Source organism: Limanda limanda, chromosome 2 (assembly GCF_963576545.1).
Source record: "Limanda limanda chromosome 2, fLimLim1.1, whole genome shotgun sequence".
Classification (NCBI taxonomy): Eukaryota; Metazoa; Chordata; class Actinopteri; order Pleuronectiformes; family Pleuronectidae; genus Limanda; species Limanda limanda.
The window spans coordinates 23,787,825-23,812,280 of record NC_083637.1 but is presented as its reverse complement, the minus strand read 5'-3'; the positions used below and the strand labels follow the sequence as shown (position 1 = coordinate 23,812,280).

General features: G+C 43.8%; 1 protein-coding gene across 5 annotated transcripts; it reads right to left on the bottom strand.

Moving 5' to 3' along the window:
• Positions 1-1,980: 1,980 nt before the first annotated feature.
• Positions 1,981-23,988, bottom strand: ldb1b (LIM-domain binding 1b). Of its 5 annotated transcripts, none has more exons than XM_061088558.1 (12): positions 23,854-23,988; positions 9,198-9,300; positions 7,807-7,851; positions 7,445-7,520; positions 7,246-7,348; positions 6,941-7,113; positions 6,592-6,714; positions 5,927-6,010; positions 4,920-5,043; positions 4,683-4,831; positions 4,305-4,331; positions 1,981-4,186 (listed from the first exon to the last, which is right to left on the bottom strand). In XM_061088558.1, exons 1-12 carry the CDS (start codon positions 23,879-23,881, stop codon positions 3,956-3,958), a joined length of 1,266 nt encoding a protein of 421 aa, XP_060944541.1. In that variant the 5' UTR covers positions 23,882-23,988; the 3' UTR covers positions 1,981-3,955. The 5 variants fall into 5 exon arrangements, with proteins under 5 accessions (XP_060944541.1, XP_060944532.1, XP_060944566.1 ...); XM_061088549.1 differs by lacking the exon at positions 23,854-23,988 and adding an exon at positions 15,585-15,704; XM_061088583.1 differs by lacking the exon at positions 23,854-23,988 and adding an exon at positions 11,603-11,921.
• Positions 23,989-24,456: the final 468 nt, after the last annotated feature.

Sequence of the window (24,456 nt, the reverse complement as noted above, 5' to 3'; positions counted from 1 at the left end):
GAATTTATGTAGCACTTTTTCTGGTCATAACACTCACTCCTACTGCTTTATGGTACAAGTTTTATTCGGTCACACGTTATTTTACATACTGCCAGGGATTTTCAGTGGGGTTCAGGACATTTGCAGACTGGAGAAGGCGGAGATAGAACCAGTAGAACTCTGGTTAGTAGACAACCCGCTGTTCCTACTTTGCCACAGCCACCATGTCTAGCAAAACTGACAATAAAGCATTTGCATGCAAGGACAAAAATATCTTTCCAGGTCAGTCATACACACACTGGGCCACACTTTTCTGTGCCGCAATGACAGAACTGCTAGATGCATTCTCAAACTGCACCAGCTGTGACATCTTCTTCACAACACATAGTTTGAGAAAGAGGAAACTAACAGTATCCTGAGTGAATGTGAGTGAATCCGATCAAGGCCTCAGAGCACTGATCTACAATCTGCCCTCGAGAGGCTCCTTGTGTTCCCATCCACTTCTCATTGTAGCTGCCTTTTTTCTTCCAGGACTGTTGTAGACCTGGATCGACAGGAGGAAGCAATTTACCAGCAAGCTGGAAGCACCGAGCAGCAGCATGTGTCTGTGCCTTCAGGAGGAGATCTGAGGAGCTCCGGGACAGCCTGCAGCACAGCCTCCAGCCTGTCTTCACACAGCTTCACTTCACTGACGGGTCACAACAGTCACACTACAGAGAGGTGTCACTGCACAGAGGTGAGAGGAAGAGTCACAGGCGGCGCATCACTTGTCCGTGTGGCATGAATGCAGCTGTTTACCACCAGCACTCCACTCCACACGTCAAGCTTTGTTCCCTTACCCCTTCTTGTTCAAGAAGACTCACTTTGAGAACTGGTCCGTGCCTTTAGACTGAAAATAATCCTTTGCAAACATTTTGGGTATATGTTCTGTGTTTTTGAAGCCAATACTAGGAAGCAAAGTGAGATTATCTCAGCCTCTGCACACACTTTTTGAAAAATCTTTGCTGCATTTGTTTCCAGGTCCTTTCAAGGTGTTTGGTAAATGGCCTCTATTAACAGCATGTAGCGTTCTTGTAGTCTCAAAGTGCTTTACAGTACAAATCACATTCACACACACATTCATTGAGCACATCTATACATAGCGCTTTTTCTATCAACCATCATTCACACCCTGGTGACACTGCCGCCAGGGGCATGTGAGCGTTCGCTGTCTTGCCCAAGGACACTTGGGCAAGACTGGAACCTTCTGGTTAGTGAATGACCCTCTCTACCGCCTGAGGCGCATGTCCCCAACGTTGACCCAGCAGCCAAATGGTTAGGGTGCCAACCACACAGCAGGTCCCGACTTTGGCTCCCAGCCAGTCGGAGCATCTCTCCACCACACTCTCACCCTGTCTCCAGGCTCTTTTGTACTGTGACTATCATACTAAATGCAGAAGGTAAAAACAAGGTATTCAACTATATGATGGCAATTGAAGGTACAATTATTCAATGTAAGTGAAGTAGTCACACTGTAAGTATTGCTTGCTGTAATTAAAGGACCCCATATTGTCCTCAAAAGTCAGATTTTTAACATGTGTATCCACAGAGAGGATTCATCCTTGAGACTTTTTACGGTCCCAGCTACAGAGGAGCAGAGAGAACCCTAAACAAAACCTCAAGTTTCAGGTTTCCCGTCGTGAAAACTCCCATTATTTCCATTAGTTGAAAGATAGGTTTACATATTGCAAAGCTGAACATGACAGCAGTTTAGGCAACCATGCTTACATTGGAACATATTTTGCCTGCTGTAAAAAAATGTATTGGGTTCTCTTCTTCAGTAATACAATCCAGTCAGACAAATCAAGTGGGCAAAATGTTGCTTCCCTTACTTGTCAAGTCAAGGACTCATCTGATCTACACAGCTAAATAAAATAAAAAGTGTTAATGACCAAAACCCAGAAACACTACTGATCAACAAAAGGTGTGTGGTCATAACAAATCCAACGACAACACAAAGTCTTTTAAAGTGAAAATGTATCTTTTTATTTGTACCATACATTAATTATCAAGGGCAGAAACTAACCAAATCAAAAAATATATATCAAACAATGATTTTTTCTACAGGGTTTGGAGAAGGTACAAGTCACCATTCAAACTCAATCAGAGCCGTTGCTGGAATCAACTGTAACAAAATGGAAATGTACAAAAATAATAGAGCTTCAGCTGTATTTAGTCAGACTTTACAGATTTGCTACCTAATTGCTGCCAGCTGAACTTAATGTTAAGCTGGTTTTAGAAGATGTGTATGATTGATGGTTTCAAACAGTTGCTTATGAGAATTCACAGAAATGAAGATGATTTAGACAAATATTAAATTAAATAAAAATCTCTGTTTCAGCCAGTGACAAAACATGAAATCAACTGGTTAAATGAGCACGTTTACTTGACATCAGTAATGCGAACTGGGATGATCAGAAAGTGAAAAATCACTTCCTGTATAGACTAAAAGCATGAATGAATTTCTGCCAAAATAAATTAGAAAAAGAAAGAAAAAAAATCAGCGGAAACGGTAAAACCGTCTCTTCATGGCGCCACTGTACCCCCTGGGGATTTTTGTAATTTAATTTACATAAGTTTTAAAAAAGAGGGAGGAGGAAAGAGAGCAGATGGAAGATAGAGGGGACAGGTTCATGAGTGTTTTTTCTCCTTTTTCCTATTTTTGTTTTCTTTACATTAGATCGGGATGGCTTTAGGTAAATCTAAGTAAGAATACATTTTATTACAGTCAGACAGAACTTTGCTACTACCTTAAATATACAAGCACAAATACACAAAAATTCAAATCTCCAAAAACGGAACAGAAGACAAAATAAAAACATCCACGCTAAATTATTTCTCTTTTATAAACATAAAAGATAAAAACAATATATTTTAGGGGGGAGGGATAAAAGTCCTGTGTTGCTCCTTGGTCTGTAGCTTTTCAGTATTGGTAGAAAATAAAAAAGTAACAATTGAAATGAAGGCGTTTAATACAAATTAAAAAACATTCTAGGGAAATATATACTGTATAAAAACTCTTAAAATGTGTAACTGTGTGTGTCTGTGTGCGTGTGTATGCGCGTGTGTTGTAAATGTTCTGTTTGAAAGACTGCATTTACTGTAGTCTAGTCAGAGATGGCTTGGGCACTGCGGGACAAAATCCTTCAATTGTCATGTTTAGTTGGGCGTGTGTGTGTGTGTATGCAATGTTTCCCTCGTGCCACATCGAAGGTGTCCTACTCGTGTGTGAATGTCAATGGTTTTAGAGACGGATTCTAAATTCTGGTCCATCTGCTTTTAGCAAAAGCCACAAAGAAGCTCACACTGCCTCTTTTCTCTCCTCACGCGTACACTCACACACATTCGCATACACACTTATACTCTATTAACAAACAGTACGAGTGACATGCGCGTCAACAGAGCGGACCAGAACTGAGAGACATGTTTAGAGAAACGGGTCGGACAAGTCATCCCGAAGCAACTCGCCGCCATCGCCAAGCCCCACTGCCCTGAATCCCCTGTACCCCCGCCCCTTCCTGTGTGTAAAACTTCAGCGTGGAGAGGTCAGTGTGCACAGTTCTTCCCTGGATTTAACCGCCACTCCTGCTTGGTCACATCTAACCAGGTCACTGTCCAAACTGAAAATAAGCAAGAGCAGATGGGACGTTTTGTGTATGAGATGAGGAATGGGAGATGGAGGTGGGACACGGTGCCTAAATATTAAAAACTTGTAAAACTTCCTCTGGCACAGGAGGACAGAACGAGCTCCCTCGGGCTACCTGTGTGTGTGTTAGTGTGTGTGTGTGTTGAATCTGAGCTCTACAGTGATGTCTCGGTTGGTGAGCAGACGATGGACTGTTGCTGTTGCACTCGTGGCTGTTTAGGGGTTCGGGTGGGGTGGGGGCCGAGGAGTGACAGACAAGGGCTTGTGTTGAGGTTACGGCGCTCTGGGGCTCTACTGCGATGCCTGTGAGGTGGGGTTGTCGCTCTTGCTCTCCTGGCTGGACGGGGCCTTGTTGTTCCAGGGCGAGTTGGAGCCCAGCGCCGGGGAGTTGTTGAAGCTGTCCTCGTCGTCGATGCCGTTGGCCGCGTCGAACTGCGTGTTCTCCAGCCGCGTGATCAGACGCTCGTCCTCATCCCCGAACTCCCCTCCCATCAGAGTGGGCTCTCCCACCACCATCACATCCTGCAGGGATAAAGTGAGAGAGTTATTGGCGTGCGGAGGTATGGTGCGACAAATATCATGTGCAAAAAGGGGGTGAACTGATGTTTTTCGTGTAAATTGTTTGTTTGTTTATACTGACTGTGCCTTTGTCTTCATTGTGTAGTTTCTGCCAGAAAATTGACCAACTGTTAGACCTTCATAATAACAGTCGTATTTATTCCTAAATAACTTGTCACACTTCATTCCAATCAAGCTATCTCCATTATCTTACTTATAAAATAACTATTTTTGTTAAATAGTTAGTCAAGTGGGACTACTTGTTATAGGCAATGTACAGACAAAGCATTGCATTCCATACTGTGTGTACCACTTTCAACCGTTGCAACAACTTTATTTATGTTGTCATTTTGTTTCAATGTGACATGAGAATTTCCCTCACTAAACCAATGAAGCAGTGTTTCAGTGAACATAGGTGAAATAGCAGAGAGCTGACACTAGATGGTAGTGAAGTACTCACTGGGACTTGGCTGGATAGAGGGAAGCCACTGCCAGGGCTCTTCTTTTTGTTGTTGTTGTTGTTATTAGTTCCTCCTCCTCCGCTGATGGTGCTGCCCCCTGACATCTTGCGCTTCCGCCGTTTGTTAGGGGCCTGTCTCGATGGCTCAGCTGCGGGGGAGAGAAAAAGAGTGACTTACAAATACATATAGACAAAACTATTTGTGTCTGCGTGTCCGTGTGTGTGTGGTTCACCTACCGGGTGGTGCTACCATCCTCTGCCACTTCTGGAAGAGGCAAGTCTTGAGGCAGTCTCTGGGGCTGAGGCTGTATGTCTTGTGTCTGGACATCAGCTCCTGCATGGGCTCAAGGATCACACACAGCTGGAGGAGGGAACAGAGGGAGGCAGCAGGTTAAAGGTTGCACATTGTTTAAGATCACAAGATATGCTCTAATTGATTTGGTCTCGCTACTATTGGCTGGTGTTCTAAAACAAATTACATCACCAGTGGATCTTGAAATCCTCAGGTGAAAAAATGTTCCTGTTCATTTGTATTTCTATCAATCTCCTGTGGACCCGAGTCCTGTGTAGGACTCCGGGTGCAGACGTGCAAACAGTATTTTGACAGCTAGTACCTGGTGGGCACTGAGGCGTGTGTCAGCGTACATTCTGAGAACCGTGTCTGAAAAACTCTTTGAGCAGCAGCCTTTAGCCACAGTTTCTCATCAACTTTTACTTTAACAACAGCAACAAAACCATGGTGGCACTCCAGATGCAACAAGTGTGGTGCTGTTAAACTACTGACTGAACTGGGTTTACCAGCAACACTGCTGAACTGGCAAGTCGATTTAATAGGCATCACAGACAGAGGTAAAAATGGTTTGGGATGCTTGTCTGGCAACATACAATTGTAAGACTTGCGCTCAGTGTCTGGGCCGAAAGAACCGAAAAATATAATGCCAGGTGTCTTTTATGGTCAGGGAAACACACAAACTATACAATATTAATATGCGTAATATGTTGAAATTTAATGTTAAAAACCAAGGCTGTGCATAATGTCTATGCAGGTGGGTGACAAATATGAAATCAACTTTGGACATTTGAATCAGGTACTGCTGAAGTTTGAAAGCCTATAATGATAAGAGATATTTATTCAAAGCCGTTACTAAATGATGACTGGACCATGATCCAAACACAATGAAAAGAAAAACACTCAAGTAGCACAATATTCTTAAATTAAAATGGTGAACGTGTTCTCAACTTACTCGGAGGTAGTTAAGGGTGGAGTTCGACAGGCCACATCTTGTTATATTTTTGGACAGCTGGTCCAGCATCTGTGGGTCCTGGGCCTGGGAAATTAATTAAAAACAGTTATAAAAACACTGGCATTTCGTTCCTGGAGACTTACCCCAACCACTTCTGGATCAATCTCAGAGCCCTTTGGCCCTGACAAATTAGCTCTATGTCCCGTTCACAGTTTACAGTCTGCCTAGTTTCTCTAACACGAGTTGAACGTTTCTCCACACAAAAAAACAGCAATACTTTTTGTCTGCGTTTTAGGTCTAGACAAATTTTGGCTCATTTCTTTCAATCAGCTAATAGCCAATGCATTTCCCTCAATGTGTTCAGCCTACTCAAACGTGATGAGTCAAACTCAAAACAGAAACCAGAGGGCTACCGGCCCCAGAATCGAAATCTCTTACCTGCAGATTCAGCAGATTCACATGCATAATCGGTTTATAGAGATTAGTACTTGGATGACCCTCACCTAACCATGACCTCAACCAATGTCGCAAAAATCTGCCATTTCCCAATGTGGGACATGGAACACAGCTCTTGTTCCCAATTCACTGGTCTTAAGTCTGATCTTTGTCCCCAAATGTAGCCTATGACAGACACAGTTTATGTGTGCCAGTGTGCATTCACTCACATGCATGGCCAGTATACTGCGGGGGATGAGTTCACGGTGTTGTCTGATGCTGAAGTGCCACGTCTTTATCCTCATCATGTCGTCAAACATGAACTCCAGATACAAGCGCCCTTCTACACACACCTAGAGAAGAGCAAAGGACCGGGGTCAGTAACAAGCAGGTGAGCAGAGAAATCCGAACAAGGAACAGGACATGCTGCACTTCTATTGAGAGATTAAGGATTTAAGTTACAACCAAACACATGGACATAGAGCATCAACATTCCATTTAAATCTGAAACCAGCACCGTTATAGATTACTCGTCATGACTGTTATGTGTCCAGTCCCTGTGCATGGACAAATACACACCTGTGTGAACATGGGCTTTCCATTCTGAGTGACCATGGTGCACTGGTCACAGTCGAGGGAGACAAAGTTATTGTGGAAGGATTCCTTGGGATGTTTCAGCACGTAGTAGAGTTCAGTGGCACCGCCCTCAAATATACTCCGGAAGTACCGGGGAATCAACGTCCGGCCAATTGCTGGTGAAGAGGGAGAGACAAGGTGTGTGAGGAAAGTAATCTGGCACAAAACACGTCCATTTGTGACTATAGGACTAAAGGTATGATATGCAACAGGGACAGATTATATGTTGCCGTGACTTTGCTTCTTACTATAACGTTTGGGTCCATCCTCCAGACAGAAAGTAATGGTCAACATGGCGTCATCTTCAAAGAACTCTGTAGTGAAGGCGTCCCACCACAGGTTATCACACTCCTACAGGAAGAAGAGGGGACCAAGAATCAGTCACCAACACCATCTGGATTGTGTGTGTGTGTGTATATAAACATGTGGCTGTGTGTGCCTACGAACCTCTGTCCAGTTCTGTAGCCGTTTGTTAAGTTCAAATATTCTGTAGTCTGTCTGGTTGCCATATGGCGTGTGCCTCCTGTTTGACCATGGAAAGACAGGGGAGGAAGAGGAGGAATCAAAAGCAGGACAGCATTTAGCTTTTGGCAAACACTGAGGTGAAATAAAGAAAACATTCTGATCACTATATGGTTATTGCTCTCAGGGCTTTTGTACTTTTAGGGCTGTTTCAGCACTTAGTCGAGCCTCGTCGCAGACTAAACTAAGAAGATAAGAACACAACTTCCCACGGCCTTATCTATACTTGTGTAATTACTGCGGTTTTCACACCAGCTGGAGATAGGGGGGGATAATGTAGCTCTTACCCCATTCCTGGCTCCAGGTATGTGGGAGGATACATTGGGGTGGGACTGGAGAAACAAGAGACAACGAGATTATTACACTCAGCTGTAGATCTAATATGCACTGCTCCTGGAGCCTGTCCATCTTTATGACCCTGGGACGTGAGCCAAGCATGGAGCAAATTAGATGATACAAGGAGACAGTAAATAGAAACACTCCTCAAATACACATACATCAACTGTCGCTGATTTGCTTACTGCAAAGACAAGCTGTGAAATATTGCGCACAAGTCTGTAGTCACAAGCCCTAACCATACCAAGCCATGCGAGTCAAGTCAAATCAATTTCAGTATTAAATATAAGTCTCACGCAGCCGGTCTACAATTTTTTACTTTGTCACTCAAGCTCAACAAGCATTTACCTTGATAATGGGTGGTGTTAATAGTAGGAGATCAAACACTAAACAGACTATGGGAACCGCTTTTCCCCAACCTTTGATAAAATATCACCAATAAACCTTCCAGCACCAACAGGCACAATCAACCTCTGTCTGAACTATTCACCTAAAGTTTGACATCAGAAACAGCTCCTACAACACGAGATTCATCTCAACCTCTTCAGGGTTTTTTCATGATCTGCTAAACAAATGCAGTCACTCTCAATACACAATTCAAATTCAAAAACCAACTCCATCAAAACCACTTCCTATAGTTTGTTGACTGGTCAGCCAACCAGATACCAAGCTGGCTTTTCCAGACACGCATCTTGTTGCAGAACTGATCTCATGCAATAAGACCAACATGTGTAGAAGATAGAACAGTTACATGTATAAATGGATACCAATACTCCAATGTGCACATGAACAACACAACAATCTGAATAAGCCACTTTCATGTAACCACAATTTTTCTGATTCTAAGATCATTGATAATAATCAATATTCTCAACTCAGCAATAATCGAGTTAAGACATGTGGAGTATTCTGACATTGTCATTTTATGTAGAAATGTATATGTATTTGCATTATTCAAGTTTTCACAGCATTTTGCAACATTAGCATACAGCAGTTACAAACTGGTAGACAACATATGCTCTGGGTGATGGAAACATTCATAGGAGTGGTAGCTTTTGCAAAATTAGATAGAAAACACCCAAAATGGTCGGTGTAAATTAAACTATTGCAGGTTGGATTTAAAAAAATTATAATATTGGATGCAATGCCAATAAAGTGAGTCATGAATCGAGCTATACTCTGTAACACGTAAACAGACATATTACTGAAATATTCTATTGGCAACTCATGTAAACACCATGATCAAAATAATATAATATTCTAAATAAGGTTGGAATATTGGTGTAGTGAGCTCCTCATCTAGAGCCGACTCTTAAACACAGAAATCAGACGTGCAACTCACCCCACGTCTCTGTCCAGCATGGTGCCGGGGTGGAAGGGGGGGAAAGTGCTACCGTTGGGGGGCTCCTTGGGGGAGTACAGCTTGAACGACTTGGAGGAACAGCCTGGAAGACAGAATATGAGACAGAACATGAATTTCAATGTTTATGTTAATGTTATCGCTCGAGAGGTTACTAAAAAGGGTAATAAAAAATGACAGATTACACCAACGAAAACCTAGCCTGTGTGAGAGCTTAAGCAGACATAACATGATTAAACTTCCAAACTTAAGAACAACGTCTATATTAATGCACAGATTGAATGACTGACACTGCAAATATTTATAGAAAATCAGGTCGTTTTGAGCTGTTAATAATAGATAAATTATAAGAAAAAAAGAAGAAAAGAGTGTGGCAGTACACACGCAACTTGCTACACTCCTAGGTGATACTTTTAGGTTTAGTTGTTCATTTGTGGAGTGAAACATACACAAACTGATTGTTTTATGTGAGGGACGGAGGCAAAAACAGTCTGAACAAACCAGTATGGTCCCGTTTCAGATGGCTACACCCACTTACTGGTCATCCCAGTACACCAATCTTGTCAAATGAAGATGCAAAATTATCAGCCAATCATTATTAAAAAAAACAACTATGAAATACCAAACCACGGAAGACCAATTCAGAGTCCACTCACACAAAGAGCACTGATGAATCTCTCTCACACTCAATCACCATCACACACAGCTCCATCCCTTGTTGTACTCTAATTGCCCAGCTCTCCCATAAAGGCCATCCACGCATAGCAGTCTCTAGGTCACGACCCCGGCCGTCACCATGGTGAAGCCCCTCCTCATTTATGTCTCCCCGTCTTGTCTCTGCATATTAAACATATCTGCGTGTGTGTTTAAGGGAGATGTCTATCTGGAGATATACAAAGGGGGGGAAAGGCTTCAATTGTATTAAAGGGGAAATTGAGACTTGAAAGCACAGCAGTGATGGGAAGTATATGTAAGTGTTGAGACAATTTTAAGTAAAGGGTTTAAGTTAAGATATATCCGGGATCCCCATGTTTGGGTTGGATTCAGCCCAGAACAACATTGAACTGGGAGGAGAGACACATGAAGCTGGTGGTCATAAAGCACTCCTCCTAGCAGCAGTTATGAGTCTTCTAGTTTATAGACTAGTTTGTTTATACTGTGTGTGTGTCAAAGCAGCCACAGATTCCTGTTATGGTTAAATAAATGGTAAGAGAAGTCTTTTATTGAATAGCAAAGACAATCAGAGCAGCATTTGCTCCTTGTGCCAGGAAAGAACCCTGCCTTCACTTTGTGGGAAACAAACAAGTTGTTTACTGTGCATCAACACCACACCATGGGCTGGATGCAGCACCAGAGGAAAACAAATGGGGTTGATAAATAAATAAATAATCGATGGTTATGTGTCCATTAGTTGTTGAGAGCTCCATTAGCTCCTCTCCTCTCCTGTTAGCGGTTAATGACAGGGAGTCCCAATCACATCAACTGGACTCCACTTCCTCCACTGGGAATCATGTTCCCCTCTTCCCTCCCAGTACACTGTACACAAGCACACATTATACATGCACACATCCTCCTGGCTCTGAGATGTATACTCGACGAACCCTCAGAGCCAATCTCCACCTCTGACGTTCAGAGATGGAAGCTAAAAAAAAACACCAGATCTCATTCAAACACACGATGTCCACCAAGCATCATAGTCTCTGATCGGAATAAGAATAACCTGTTATAGTCTCTGATCTGAACAGGAATAGCGTGTCGTGTTTTGGAGCTCTGCCACCCTGGCTGTGAGGGGACGAGTCAACTCTCCGAAGGGGATGCAGGTTTTAATCACGCATTGACCCGTGTTAGAAAACTTTTATAAACAAAACACGACTTCGATGTGGAGTTTTTGTATAGAACTACACTTTAAATGACAGTTAAAGCACCCGTGCAGCTCGTAAGCGTGGAAATCACAGCACATTTACCGAGGAGTTGGCTGCTTACAAAGGCAATTAGAAAGGCAACAAGCGCATAATGCTAACACTTAGCTTACAGCCAAGCTAACCATAAAACAGGTGATCCAGGAGCTTCGCTTCAAACCAAAACATGCACTGATTTGAAGAACAACCGACGGCCATGTAAACACAGACAAAGCACCACGACTGACCCCGCTTCCTGCCCCAGGAACACCGACACTCCACGGGCTCTGAGGCCGAGCTAGCGCTAGCAAGCCGCTGCACAGTTAGTAGCCCGTTAGCCTGCTTGCTAACGCCTTAGCGTTAAATCCCCTCTCAACGCGAAAGCACCGACCCGGGAGGAGAAAGTCCCCGGAGCCCCGGCCGCTACCTCCACCGCTGGCTGCCGGGCTCCAAGTGCATATGTGTGCGGGGGGGAAGCGACTCTTTTACCTGCGAAGAAGTCCGGTCAGAAAAGAATGGCTGTTTACAGATCCGTGGTGATGGACCGTGTGTACGCTCCGTGCGTAAAGACGGAGAGGCCGCTGGACGGCGGTTGGCTGGACGCGACGCGCCGACACGTCGCTCCTCGGAAGCGGATCGATTCAACACCGGGACGGAACAGGGCCTGGATCACGGAGCAGCTCGGTTATGTTTTGTCCCGCATGAGGCCTTGTCAGTGGGCTGAAGCCTGCTGTGGGTTTACATACGGACCCCGATGAGCCCTTTGTTCACGGGAGGACATGAACAATAGCTGTGGGCCCTCCTCCTCCTCCTCCTCTCCCTCCGCAATGCATTTACTCCTCTCTCCTCTGCCCAGCACCGCCAGCCGCCCTCTCTGTCCCCGCTACTCCTCCCCCACTAATGCACAACTGCACATAAAGCTTGTCTGCTAAGCATTTTCCCCTCTTCCTTCCTCCTCCCTGCATCCCATCATTTCCCTGTAACTGACACAGATGAGAATTGGCTAAACGCAGCCGAGTGGAGACGTGTGAGTGTGTATGTGTGTGTGTGTGTGTGTGCAGAAACAACGATCATGATGCATGCAAAGTGCTTTTCATGTTAGCCTAATTAGAGCACATCAGCTTCCTGCAAACAGCTGAAGTCAGACAGTGACAGCCTGGTCACAGTCAAATGCTAAATATACAACACACGCACACATATGCATACACACTCACACACATTTGTTTTACACTGTGCCCTTTTTACAGTATTTTTATTTAAATGTGCTTATTGCTTGTACTGCATTGCTGGGTTTACCAGTCCTGATCCTAAAATCTAAACCTAATTATAACGCATAACTCTAAAATCAAGTCTTGACCCTCGAACAGCCAATTGAAAGTGGGTCGGAAAGTGAGGACAAGGCCAAAATGTTCCTACTTTCCTTTAATGTCCAGAGGTCTAGGCTAAAAATGTTCCTCACCAAGATATCTGTACAAGTACAAGTATGAACGCACACACACACACACACACACAAACAAAGCCTCCATGTCTCCATCACTTCAGAGGACATAACATTGACTTACATTGATTTCCCAGAGATTTACCCAACCTTAACCCTAGTGACTACTTGCCTTACCCTAACTTTAAAACATGTTTTCATCTGGGACTTGATTTGTGTCTCTTTAAGGAAGTAATATAATGTGACTGCCCCCCATGCATGCACACACGCACAAGCACACACATGCACACACGCACAAGCACACACATGCACACACACACACACACACGATCAGAGCCTAAAGTAAATTAAGATCCTATAAATGAATTTTCATGTAAGGACAACACACTGGGGTTGTTTACATTTAATCGTGTTTTTGGGTTTGTACACTGAAACTGTCTCCAGGGCAGGCCAGTAAATCCAATATCACTGAGCATCTCGGCCTCTGTCCCTCTCTATCTCTCTCCTCTACACGCACACGCGCATGCACGCACGCACACACACACACTCAGGAAGCACTAAGCCAAAAGGAGAATCCGATAGGCCTCTAAATCTGCTTAAATCGCCTCAAATTATAATCAGATATTCAGATCACAGCCAGCAAGGTCTCACCCATATGTCCAAAGATGGGATATAAAAAGAACAAGTAGTATTAGGTCAAGTCAGGAGCTTTACAGATATTTATGCAAGTGCACTTCATAATATTTGCTAATTTGTTATTATCATTCCAGCATTGTTGACTGGTGATTCCTCACTTAGGTTGAAAAATACTTGAACCTCTCGAACACAGAGGCAGGTTCCTTCCCCAGCTGGTGACTATTTAAAGAAGTAGCAGCCACCAGTATGAACTTAGTCCAGATTTATACACTACCCGTATACACAGGGAGTGAAAACACAATGCTTCATAAATGATGTATTCACTAATTAAGCTGCTCTTGTGAGCCGCTCTGTGGAAACAGTAACCTGGCTTTCACAGAGGCTTTCACTGGAGCAGATCGGTAATGTTATTACAACATAATTCAATGTTAGGTGCACAATTTTATACAGCGTGACTCATTGATGTATGGTGTATGCTCAAGAGCTGTTTTAATTTAAAAAAGATATGTAGTTCACAGTGATAGAAATGAGGATCATTATCTGAAACATCGCAAAACAAAATGTTTTTTATCAATGATGATTGAATCTAGTTTCTACAAGAAATTGTGGCCCAGAGCATTTTAAGAATTAGCTCCACTTGGTATGACATTTAAGAATCCGGATATTGGGAGCATGATATGATTTTGGAATTTTGATGTAATGTATTTAAAAAATGTACGATACATTTCTGATTACCTGTATTGAAATATGTCCCCAGTTGGACCATATATTTAAAGAAAAACATGAAAAAAAGGACTGTCATATGCATTTGTAAAAAGTGGTACTTGACCACACTAACCATGAAAACAACAATGACTATAATGTCGCACATACCTCCGCCAAGGCCCAACAGGCCCCTTACACTCAATCATAGATATCAGTTCCCTAAATGTGCCTGATCTTCTCATCGAGATCCATGAAGTTGTCCCTGGGAAAAACTGTGAAAATGTAAATAAAATGGCCTGTTGCTCTAAAATTCATAGATATAATCTGTATCTGCAACTTAATGTAATGAACCAAGCTGCAGCCATCCTTCCTGTTTGTGTAATGTTGCTAACCAACAAACAGACAGACAAGAAGGATATGCACTTTCTGAATATAACTTCCTTACGTGTGCAAAATGAAGATTTCAGCCCAAATGTGGACCTCTTCACAGACTGATGTGTGAAATCTGGAGTATGGTGAAGTGCTGTGTCTCCGGGAGCCAGACATGTAGAGAGGATAAGCTGCTCCGAGGCATGTCTCTCACCCGACCAGCAAGAAAGATGGTGATGGGAGTTTATATATATTGGTTTGACCATAGTAAGCCTGTGGCATGGGCACTTCACTGCTCACAAGGCTCCTGTCAGTCTTTTTGCAGCATCTTTGTGTGTCCAGCACCAGGGGGAGGTGTAGTCAGTGGTAGCTTAGAGTGTCTGTTGTGGGTGACTTATGTGGATTTGCCTATCTTACATTCTCTGGCCCCTGTAGCCATGGCAACACGAGCAGTCAATGTTGTCACAACGTGAGAGAGAGAGGCTAAGAATCATCCATGGAAGTGGACACACAAGGGTTAATCCCGGGTGTGTGTGCGTGTGTGTGTGAGTGTGTCTCCAAAGCTCACCCATTGAAATGGTACATGACAGGGTTAATCCCCAGTGCACGTGTGTGTGTGTATGTGTGTGTGTGTGTGTGTGTGTGTGTGTGTGTGTGTGTGTGTGTGTGTGTGTGTGTGTGTGCATGTGTGTGAGCGATTGTGATGGGGTGATTGAGAGGGGGGTGGGGGTGGGAGGTGTATCAGGATAAGGCTTGGAGGGCTTACACACACCGTCTCTTTTGCTCTCTGGCATAGGGCAGGCCTTATCTTCAACCAGCACCGCGGCCAGCCTCACACACACACACACACACACACACACACACACAGACACACACACACACACACAGACACACAGACACACACACACAGACACACCTAGCTGCCTAACCTTCACTCCACCAGCACGCTGCCTCATTTCCTCAGTTGCAGTCACACATTCACACCTAAAGCCATAAGTCCATGTATAATATGTGATTAAAGCCGGAGTGTGCAGTGCCTGAATAAACTCCCTTAAATGCACAGTGGGGTGCTTTCACTAAGCTTACACTTAAACCTACAAGTGCAACTTGTTCAGTTCACCTTTGTCAAAGTCGGTTAAAAACGCGAAGGGCCAAACTTGTACAGCATTTCTCTGCAACAAACAGCAAGAATCCTCAGAAAGCCAGTTTCTTTTTTTCCCTGCTGTTTTTGTTGTTGCTTGACCTCTGTTTTATTTTATGTCAATGAATCAGGTACAATATAAGAAAGACAAAAAAAGGAAAAGGTCAGCGAGATAAACTTACCGTCCCCGAGTTCTAGCTGTTCTGACATCGCCATTTTGTCACCTACAAATGCACTTTCACAGCCAAACACTGCTCTGACTCGCAGGCTGGGTCTGTGTTTTCATGCCTGTTCCTCGCTCTGATATCTCTCATGTCCAGACTGTCAGGCTCAGGGGCACGAGGAGGGGGGGAGGAAGATGCCTACGGTCTGTGTGTGTGTGTGTGTGTGTGTGTGTGCGTGTTCATGTGCAAATGTGTGCAGCGGGCCACTTCCACTCACTAGTCAACAGGAAACCGAACGGCACACACATCTGCCAGAGTTCTGATAACAACCGTCCCAGACGCCCTCCCCTCGAGAGGAGCCTTCAACACTGATCTGAGAACAGTCACATGTTGGTACGACTGCAGAAAAGTCCCTAATTGAACTGATCCAAGCACGGCCACAAGAGCTCACTTTTTAATGACAGGGACATCAGCTGAGTATTGTTTCTTCCTTTTCCCCCCAAACAGGGAAAAAACAAAGCCACTCCTGTTTTCATTGATTAGATTCACATTTCTCTCTCCCAGTGGAATGTTTCATAGCTTGTACCACTTGATAGTATTTGTCAATATGACAGCTTGGCCGGCTCCTTGATAAGAAAGCTGCCCACGCATCCACTCAGTGATCACTGTCGGACAGGTTTTATTCGTTTGGTAGCTCAGCGTCTTTGTTCCGTTAGTGGATCAGATGGAAGGACACAGATCTATCTGCCTGATTCAGCTCCGAGGAAAGATCCAACTCACAAGCTGTCACTTTTTTGGAGGCATCAGCTTTAATTTAAAGAGAACGGGCCAGCAGCAGCTCAGTCTGAGTCACAGACAATTGTTTGATGTGGAACCTTAATTTACTTGAGTACTTCCATTTTACTTTATACCTTTAGTTGTATTCATCACAGAGGCAATATTTTACCATATATACACTCCATCGAATTTAACTGGCTGCTGCATAGCTACTTATGCAACAAATGCAACACTACGAAAGTGGAATTGCAATCTATTAAAATTGTTATGATGTATGGGTATTTTGCTGACTATGTGAAACTATTTTTTGTCTCATATCTTTCTAAGACAATTATTTTATAGTTGTCTTTCACGTAACTATATGTAGAACTCATTCCAAGGGGATCCCTGCAATTTGTATGATTACAAATCTTGGGGTCCTTGACTGAGAAATAGTTGAGAACCCCTGCAATAGGGCACATACCTTTACCAAGGTTGAACAGTCCTTTCCTTATATTTAAGGCCAAATCACTTTGCTTAGCTTCACATTGATGGAAGTTACAAATTATTTGTGTTACCATGCAGTAGCTGAAAAAATACACCCACCAGAAACCCTATTGAAAATTGTATTTAGACAATTCGGCACAAAATTGCACACACTCATCCGTATCAGTCCTCTAAATATCAATTCCAGAGTGCTTCCCCCGATCCAGACCTGCACCAAAATTGATTGGGTTCTCTCTGGACCAATACTGCGTCTTTCCAATAAGTGTTGTTGAAATCCCTCCAGCAACTTGCAAACTAACAGTCAAACAAACGGATGGAAACAGAACCTTTTTGGCTGAGGTAACAATCTTCTGTAAAGGTATTTTTACCTCAGATAACAACATGAAAAAGCTACTTACAAGTTAAATACTGAAATGATCAATTTTATGATATATCACTGCCCCACAAAGAAAAACTGCTCTAACTGCATTTTTTGTCAAAACCATCACAACCAGATAAAACTACAGAGACAAACTCAGGTAAAGTGAGCTGGTGAGAGACAGTCATCAGCATCATCTTTCCCATTTGATTTGTTATCCCACTTTAACAAGGATGCAGCTGGCTCCAGTCATGGCGTGTGAAAACATCTCAACTAAATAGAGATAATGATCTCCGTCAATGATTTGTCATAATGAAGTAATGAGTCTGACAGTACATTAAATTAAGGTATTACTTCATGTGCTCTCACCCTGAGAACTTAAAACCCCCTTTTCTCCAACTTCATAATGTTTTTGTAAGCAATGCTCTCTGCCATCGTGGGACAGAAAAACCACAGGACGATGTTAATGTGTCCGTCAGTGTTGTTGCCTCCGTGTTTATTCCATGGAAATGATTCCTTGAAGACTCTGTGATATATGGACAGTTTTATAAAAACAAAAAAAAGTGAAATGTGAAAAAGTCAACAGAGACATTTGTTGCTGTAGGTACAGGAGAATAGGAAAGCAAATGAGTCTATGAAATGCACATACTTAACAATAAAATGTATGTTTTAAAAAAGTAGGAGAGTGGTTATCCCTTTTATTTTCCTAGCGTTGATCTTTTTTTACGAATATAACAGCACTTTGATTCATTCGGAACCATCTTTGACTAATGACTGAATAATTTGTTTTCTCCTCTTCAAAACCAGGACAAATATTTTATAATAATCATTGATACTGGTCACCTTGACCTCCTGTCAAACATAAAGTGGAAAATTAAATTTGGCCCTGTGGGTTGTCATGGAGGAGGCGTATCCATCTTGGCTGATATTTACAATTTTACAATTTACAATTCTCATGGCCTGTTTGACTTATTTGACAATTACTTTATCAACAAGCCATCAATTGATTAGAAACCATAACGACTACCTAATGGATTGCATTGATTTATTATGTCTTTAATATCCGGATTAGTCAAACACAAAAATTCCTTTAAGATTGCTTGAGCCATAAATATTTCTCCATAGATTTTTCAGAAAATGTAATAAATTAACATACTGTCACTTTTGTGGTTAAAATGTATATATACAGTGATAAATGATTATATTTACACTGTACATTGACTACCATAGTGAATAATAAAATATAATACAAATATAATATACCATCACACTCACAGGGGCTCTTTTTATGCATAATACTTTCTTATTGGATACTTTAAGTATTTTATTTACAACCTTAGTTTAAGGGCTTTTACTTGCAGTTAGGTATTTTTTTAAATATTGTGTTGATACTTGTATTTAAGAATCTAAACTGGACAACTCAACTGTCATAGAGAGTTTTCGATGAACTTCCTTTGCAGGAGAAAATAAAAGAACAACTTTACATAAAACAACGCCAATCACAGCTGTTGTGCAAATGTGGATTCCAAGTGTATGCAAATTATGCTGTTGTAATTCTACAGAGGAGCATCATCATAGATGGGACCCACAATCAGAGGAAGTCCTTTGACGGCAGCGTCCTCTTGTGGCCGCAGTGTGCTAGTGTGTTTGTTTTCATCCTGTCCATCAGTATTTTCTCACTGGGTGAATTCCCAGCTCAGGGTTTTCTCTGGCAGGCGAACACAGGCTCACTGCAACAAGGGAACTTCAGAGGGCCAGAGCATCACGTGTTGTTATAACAGGCCGATGGCTGAAGGGATTAAATAAAAGAGAAGGCTGGTATGTGTCAGTGTGTCATTAATACACATGTGTGTATCATAAAAGTGTTTCTCAAAAATCCACATTATAGCAACTCTTACTCATTATTATTATTAATATTACTATATATATACATTATATATATATCAATTTGATTATGCTTCAGATTTTTTCCCTCATGCTGGCATTTTACAGGTGGCTGAGTGTGTGAGGTTTTGTGTGTGTGTGAGTGTGTGTGTGTGTGTGTGTGTGTGTGGCGGCTGGTGCCTGCTGACAGCTGTGTGAGGGGGGGATGACAGTGCCCTGATGCTGCGTTCTCTGTTCTCTGGGAGCCATTTTGTCTGTCTCTGATCTCAGAGTCAGGTCTGCCCCCCCACATCCATCCCTCCACCCCCCCCCCCCCCCCCACAGCCAATCACGTCACCGCTCAGCCTTGCAGAAAACATAAAAACACAGTCTGATCACTCTCTCACTCTCTGTCTCACCCACACTCCCTCCCTCCCTCCCTCACTCACTCACTCACTCCTCCTGCGCTCCTACAGTGCTCATCTCCCACTTGCCTCTCTCTCCCCCTCTCTCGCTCGCTCTACACCCCCCCCCCTCTGTCACCTCACGTACGTTTCTCCTGTTTTCTCTTCCTCCCCACCTCCTCCTCCTCCTCCTCTCTTAATCCACATCTTTCCTCAGTATCATCTCTCTCTCCCTCGCTCTCTCTCTCTCTCTCTCTCCTCCCCTCCGTCACACCCTCCTCCTCCTCTTCAGGCTCCCTTGTGTTGTGCAACCCGCTTCTAAACAGCTCAGCCTTTGTGCGTTTTTGTCTGTTGCCATTTCAGCCGGAGCTGCAGTCTTTACTCATTTTCTTCCAATCAGGGACACCATGTGACTCTCTGCATGAGAGGGCACAGTCCCTTCCCCCTTCTCTCCTGCCTCTCTCTCCCTCCCTCCTTCGCCTCCTCCCTCGCCTCCTCCCTCCTCACCCCTCAATCTAGCCAGCCAGCCAGCCAGGGAACATACGCTAGCAATCAGAGGAGTCAAAGAGAAAGAGGGAGTGAGAGGAGGGAGGGAGGAAGAGGAAGGGAGGATAGAAGTGAAAGAGTGAGTAAGAGGGGGTGTAATGTGAGGTCTGGGTAGGTCAGCGCAGAAAGTGATTGACCACAACGCTCGAAACATCTGTATCTTCAGAGAGCTTAATGTACAGCAACGTCTTTTTGTTAATGTACCGCTGATGAGAGCACATCCACACACACACACACACACACACACGCACACACACACACACACACACACACACACACACACACACGCACACACACACACACACCCTCCCTCGCATACACACACTCTGCCTCACTGTTTATGTCATCCACATGTTGGGGCACATGCTGTGTGCGTGCACGTCCACACACACACAAACCCGGAGCCCACACAAGAAGGGGGAGGATCCCTCTGTGTTGAACACGCCTCTGGAATGTAAACAACCGAGAGCAACATCAGAGAGAGTGACTCTGAATTCTCACATTTTCTATTCTATTCTATTTTTTTTGACAGTCAGTCAGAGCAGCATCCCCTGATTCTCTGTGACTAAATGTATAAAGACAGCAGAGGGAGATAACCTGGCAGTAAATGTACCAGCATCACTGCAGGGTCAAGCTCTGGGTTCATCTGAAGTTGACTTAAGTGAAAGGAAGTGATAGTTCCATATTTGGAGGCAGTGTTTACATTGGGTTTTAGTGACCTTATGTTGTGTACGTTTGAGTGCAGGTATTGTTTAAGGCCCACACACTGAAACACTCGTACCACAGCAGGTCTCTGTGAAAGTTTCAAACTTACTTGTGTGGTCTTTTTTACAGTTTGACTAAATCTGTGTTGAAATCTCCGACAAAGCCGGAGAAACCAGCAGTTGAGAAAGGATCAAAAGGAGCTGAATTTCAAGAGAAGCAAGTCTGATCTGCTTTTTTGCTGTAAATGGAGAAAAGAAACCAAGCAGACAAACGGAGAGAAGAGAGAGAACAATATGAGAGCAATAGTGAAGTGCACAACAGTGTGGTCATATGTCTTTTTGGAAATTTCCATGACCACGTTGATTAAGTATGCAATCTGACCGCAGGATAGCTCAGGCCCGGTTCTTAACAAACGCTCCCGCCTCTGCAGGCTTGTTTAACGGCTGAGGTGGCAGCGTTTGCCTTCTTAGCATTTGGCGCTGTGTAGAGATTGAAAACACACACACGCACACACACACTTGTGCGAGTGCAGTGACAGTGAACACAGGTACATCATGTTTCCCTTTGCCATTGTGGGCTCCATCCAAACTGAAATACAGCACACACTCGTCATGTGGTGCGTCTAGAGTTCTGTCCTTGCTGATACCAGATCCATCTAGTTTGATGGACACACACACACACACACACACACACACACACACACACGCACACACACACACACACACACACGATCCATCTCATTCTGTCCCGTGTCATTCCATCATCCACTCATCAGTCTAGAAAGCTTTAGCTTGTGTTTGAGCCCAGCATGAGTTGGTAATGTCTCTTAATTTGTTCCTCTGAAACTTTCTGACCGCAAAACAATCTGCCATTTTTAGACTTTCAAAACCGCAAAAACATGGGACCACTTAGTGCTTCTATCTTTCTAATGATTAAAGGCGAGATTGGCATTGGGGGAAATCTGATCCTCGATGCGTGGTTGGCTGAAATTTCTCTATCCACATCCCGGCCGTTTGAGGGTCGACCACAGCGGCCACTGTGGGCTGGTAGGCAGTGGAGAAGAGGCCACGTCAGGGTGAAACAGCACCACACACACACACACACACACACACACACACACACACACACACACACACACACACACACACACACACACACACACACACACACACACACACACACACACACACACACACACACACACACACACACACACACACACACACACACACACACACACACACACACACACACACACACAGTGAACTCTGTCACACTTCCTTCCTCCTCTCCTGCTCCTGAATAAAGTAAGGCAGCCGATTCTGAGTACATCTATCATGATTATGAATGCATTCTCAGCTATAGGATTATATTTTATGTTCTACACATCCTATCAGAAGTGAAACATAAATCGCTGTAACACTTAATAATATATCGCCTGCAGCTCAGTGGCGCAGGGTTTATTTCTAGACCTTGATTCCTCTTTTTCTTTCCTCCTCTATCTGATTAAAGTCAATAAAATAAGAAGAATTATCTGTTTGCTGTCAGGCGCTCGACACCCAAACACACAACTGGTCGGCGGCTGCGGGGAGTTCCTCGGCTCTTGCAGAAGTGGAACACCTCTCAATACGGTGGTCTAATATGACGGATATTGGTCCCTACAGGTTGCTCTCTGTGGCTCTGCTCCCAGAAGCCCCCGCGGCTGTTACTCAACTTTAACCAGTTTTATTAAAGGTTCAGTGTAAGGTAAGATTTAGGTGAAAGGGATCTATTGGCATAAAATTATTATAAAATAATCTGAGTGATGTTTTCACTAGTGAGTTTCATCTAAATTGTGCAAATTGTGGTTTTCTTTTCCCAAGAATGTGCCCTTATATTTAATAACTTTATATTTACATCTGGAGCGGGTCCTCTCTAGGGAGGCTGCCATGTTTGTTTAACACCCTTTGAGTTTTTATAACAACTGTAATTCTCCCATAGGTTCTCTCATGTTTGGAGGGTGAGGGGTATTAAGCTGCAACATACAACTTCACCACTAGATGTCTCTAAATTCTAAACACTGAACCTTTAAGAAGGACCACACGACAAAACCTTGACCCCTAAGTAGTTTTGTCATCTAATTCGCTTTTACATTAGGTGAGAAATGAAGCCAGGTTGACCGTCTGATATCTCTTCCTCCTCCTGAAAACAGCAGCGGGTCAAGACAGGGCAAAGACATGTAATACAATATTGTGTAAAAGAAAAGTATCGGGTAAAAGAAAATCGAAAAGCTTGTTATAAATCTCTGTCACGCTTGAGGAACAATAGTGAGAGTACGTCTTAAGGAGGTTAAACTCATATACCACTGACACTCAAACAAATGTAGTGATGCCCATTTCCACTGTGATATTTGTGACAAAAAACTGCTTCAACACGTGAATAGGAAGCATCACCATCCTCATCAAGCTCGTCATTCATCCTAACTGAAGATGACAATCCTGTGTGAGCTGTGAAATATCAAACATTCATTAATAACTCTCATGTGGGAAGAGGTGCAGAATCAATCATGCAAGCTTCTGATCGGAGCCGATGACCTTTGCCCTTTAAATGTCACACTTTGATCCTTTCTCAGGATGACCACTGTGCTTCGGTGAGTGCAACATCTGTGCCAACCTTACAAGAACTGCTGTGAGCCAGAAATCAGCAGCAGCAGAAAGTACGAGAACAAAAACAAACTGGCGGAGGGAGAGATGAAGTAGCATTAGTGGTGCCATAGCAACAACTTCATGCACAGATGTCTGCGCCACCAGAGAAAGATCTTTTTCCTCTTCAAACTCAACAACAAACTGTGAAGAGCGGAGAGTAAATGAAAAAGTGAGAATGGAACAAGAAGACTACATGTTGATCCATCGATTCTGCTTTTTTCTTTGCTCTCCGTCCTCTCAGCTATCACAGAGGGCAACCTCCCATGAGCCTTTGCAAACAGAACCCCAGGGCCCCAGGGCACCTCTCTCCCTGTCTCTCTCTCTCCCTCTGCTCCAGTCACGCCACAGCAGCGGCTGCACTCACTGACCAAAATAAAACAACAACAACGACCAGAAAAAGTCAGAGACTGCCAACAGCAGCAGGGCTGTTGTTAACGGCAACCATCACCACGACAGCTACTTACCGGGACACGCGCAGCCGCCCACGGACATCTTCTCACATGTCTGGTGTGAATCCGATCAGAACGATGGTGGCGGTGGCTCTGTTATCCCTGCTCTCTTCCTCTCCTCTTTCTCGCCAGTCACTGCTGCCGCCACTGAGGCTGCTCACATGAGCGTCTGTTATCCCCACGGTTCACACACACAGACACATACACACCACCAGGGAGCAGAGATAGAGGGAGGGAGGGAGAGAGAGAGAGAGAGAGAGAGAGAGAGAGAGAGAGAGAGAGAGAGGGAGGGAGAGAGAGAGAGAGAGAGAGAGAGAGGGAGAGAGAGAGGGAGGGAGAGAGGGAGGGAGGGAGAAGAGAGTGACGACAAGGGAGAAAAAGGGGAAGAAGAGGTTAAAAAAAAGAGCGCACACACAAAGGATCGGATTCTCTCAGTTGTACTGTAGCTGTGCACTGTGAATCACACAGTCTGTGTAAGCGTGTGTGTGTGTGTGTGTGTGTGTGTGTGTGTGTAACAGAGTGAGGAGAATTCTGCTCCTGCCTCTGCTCTGCCCTCACCCTCATCAGTACTGCAAATTACAGCTCAGGTGGGAGGAGAGAGGGAGAAAGGGAGGGAAT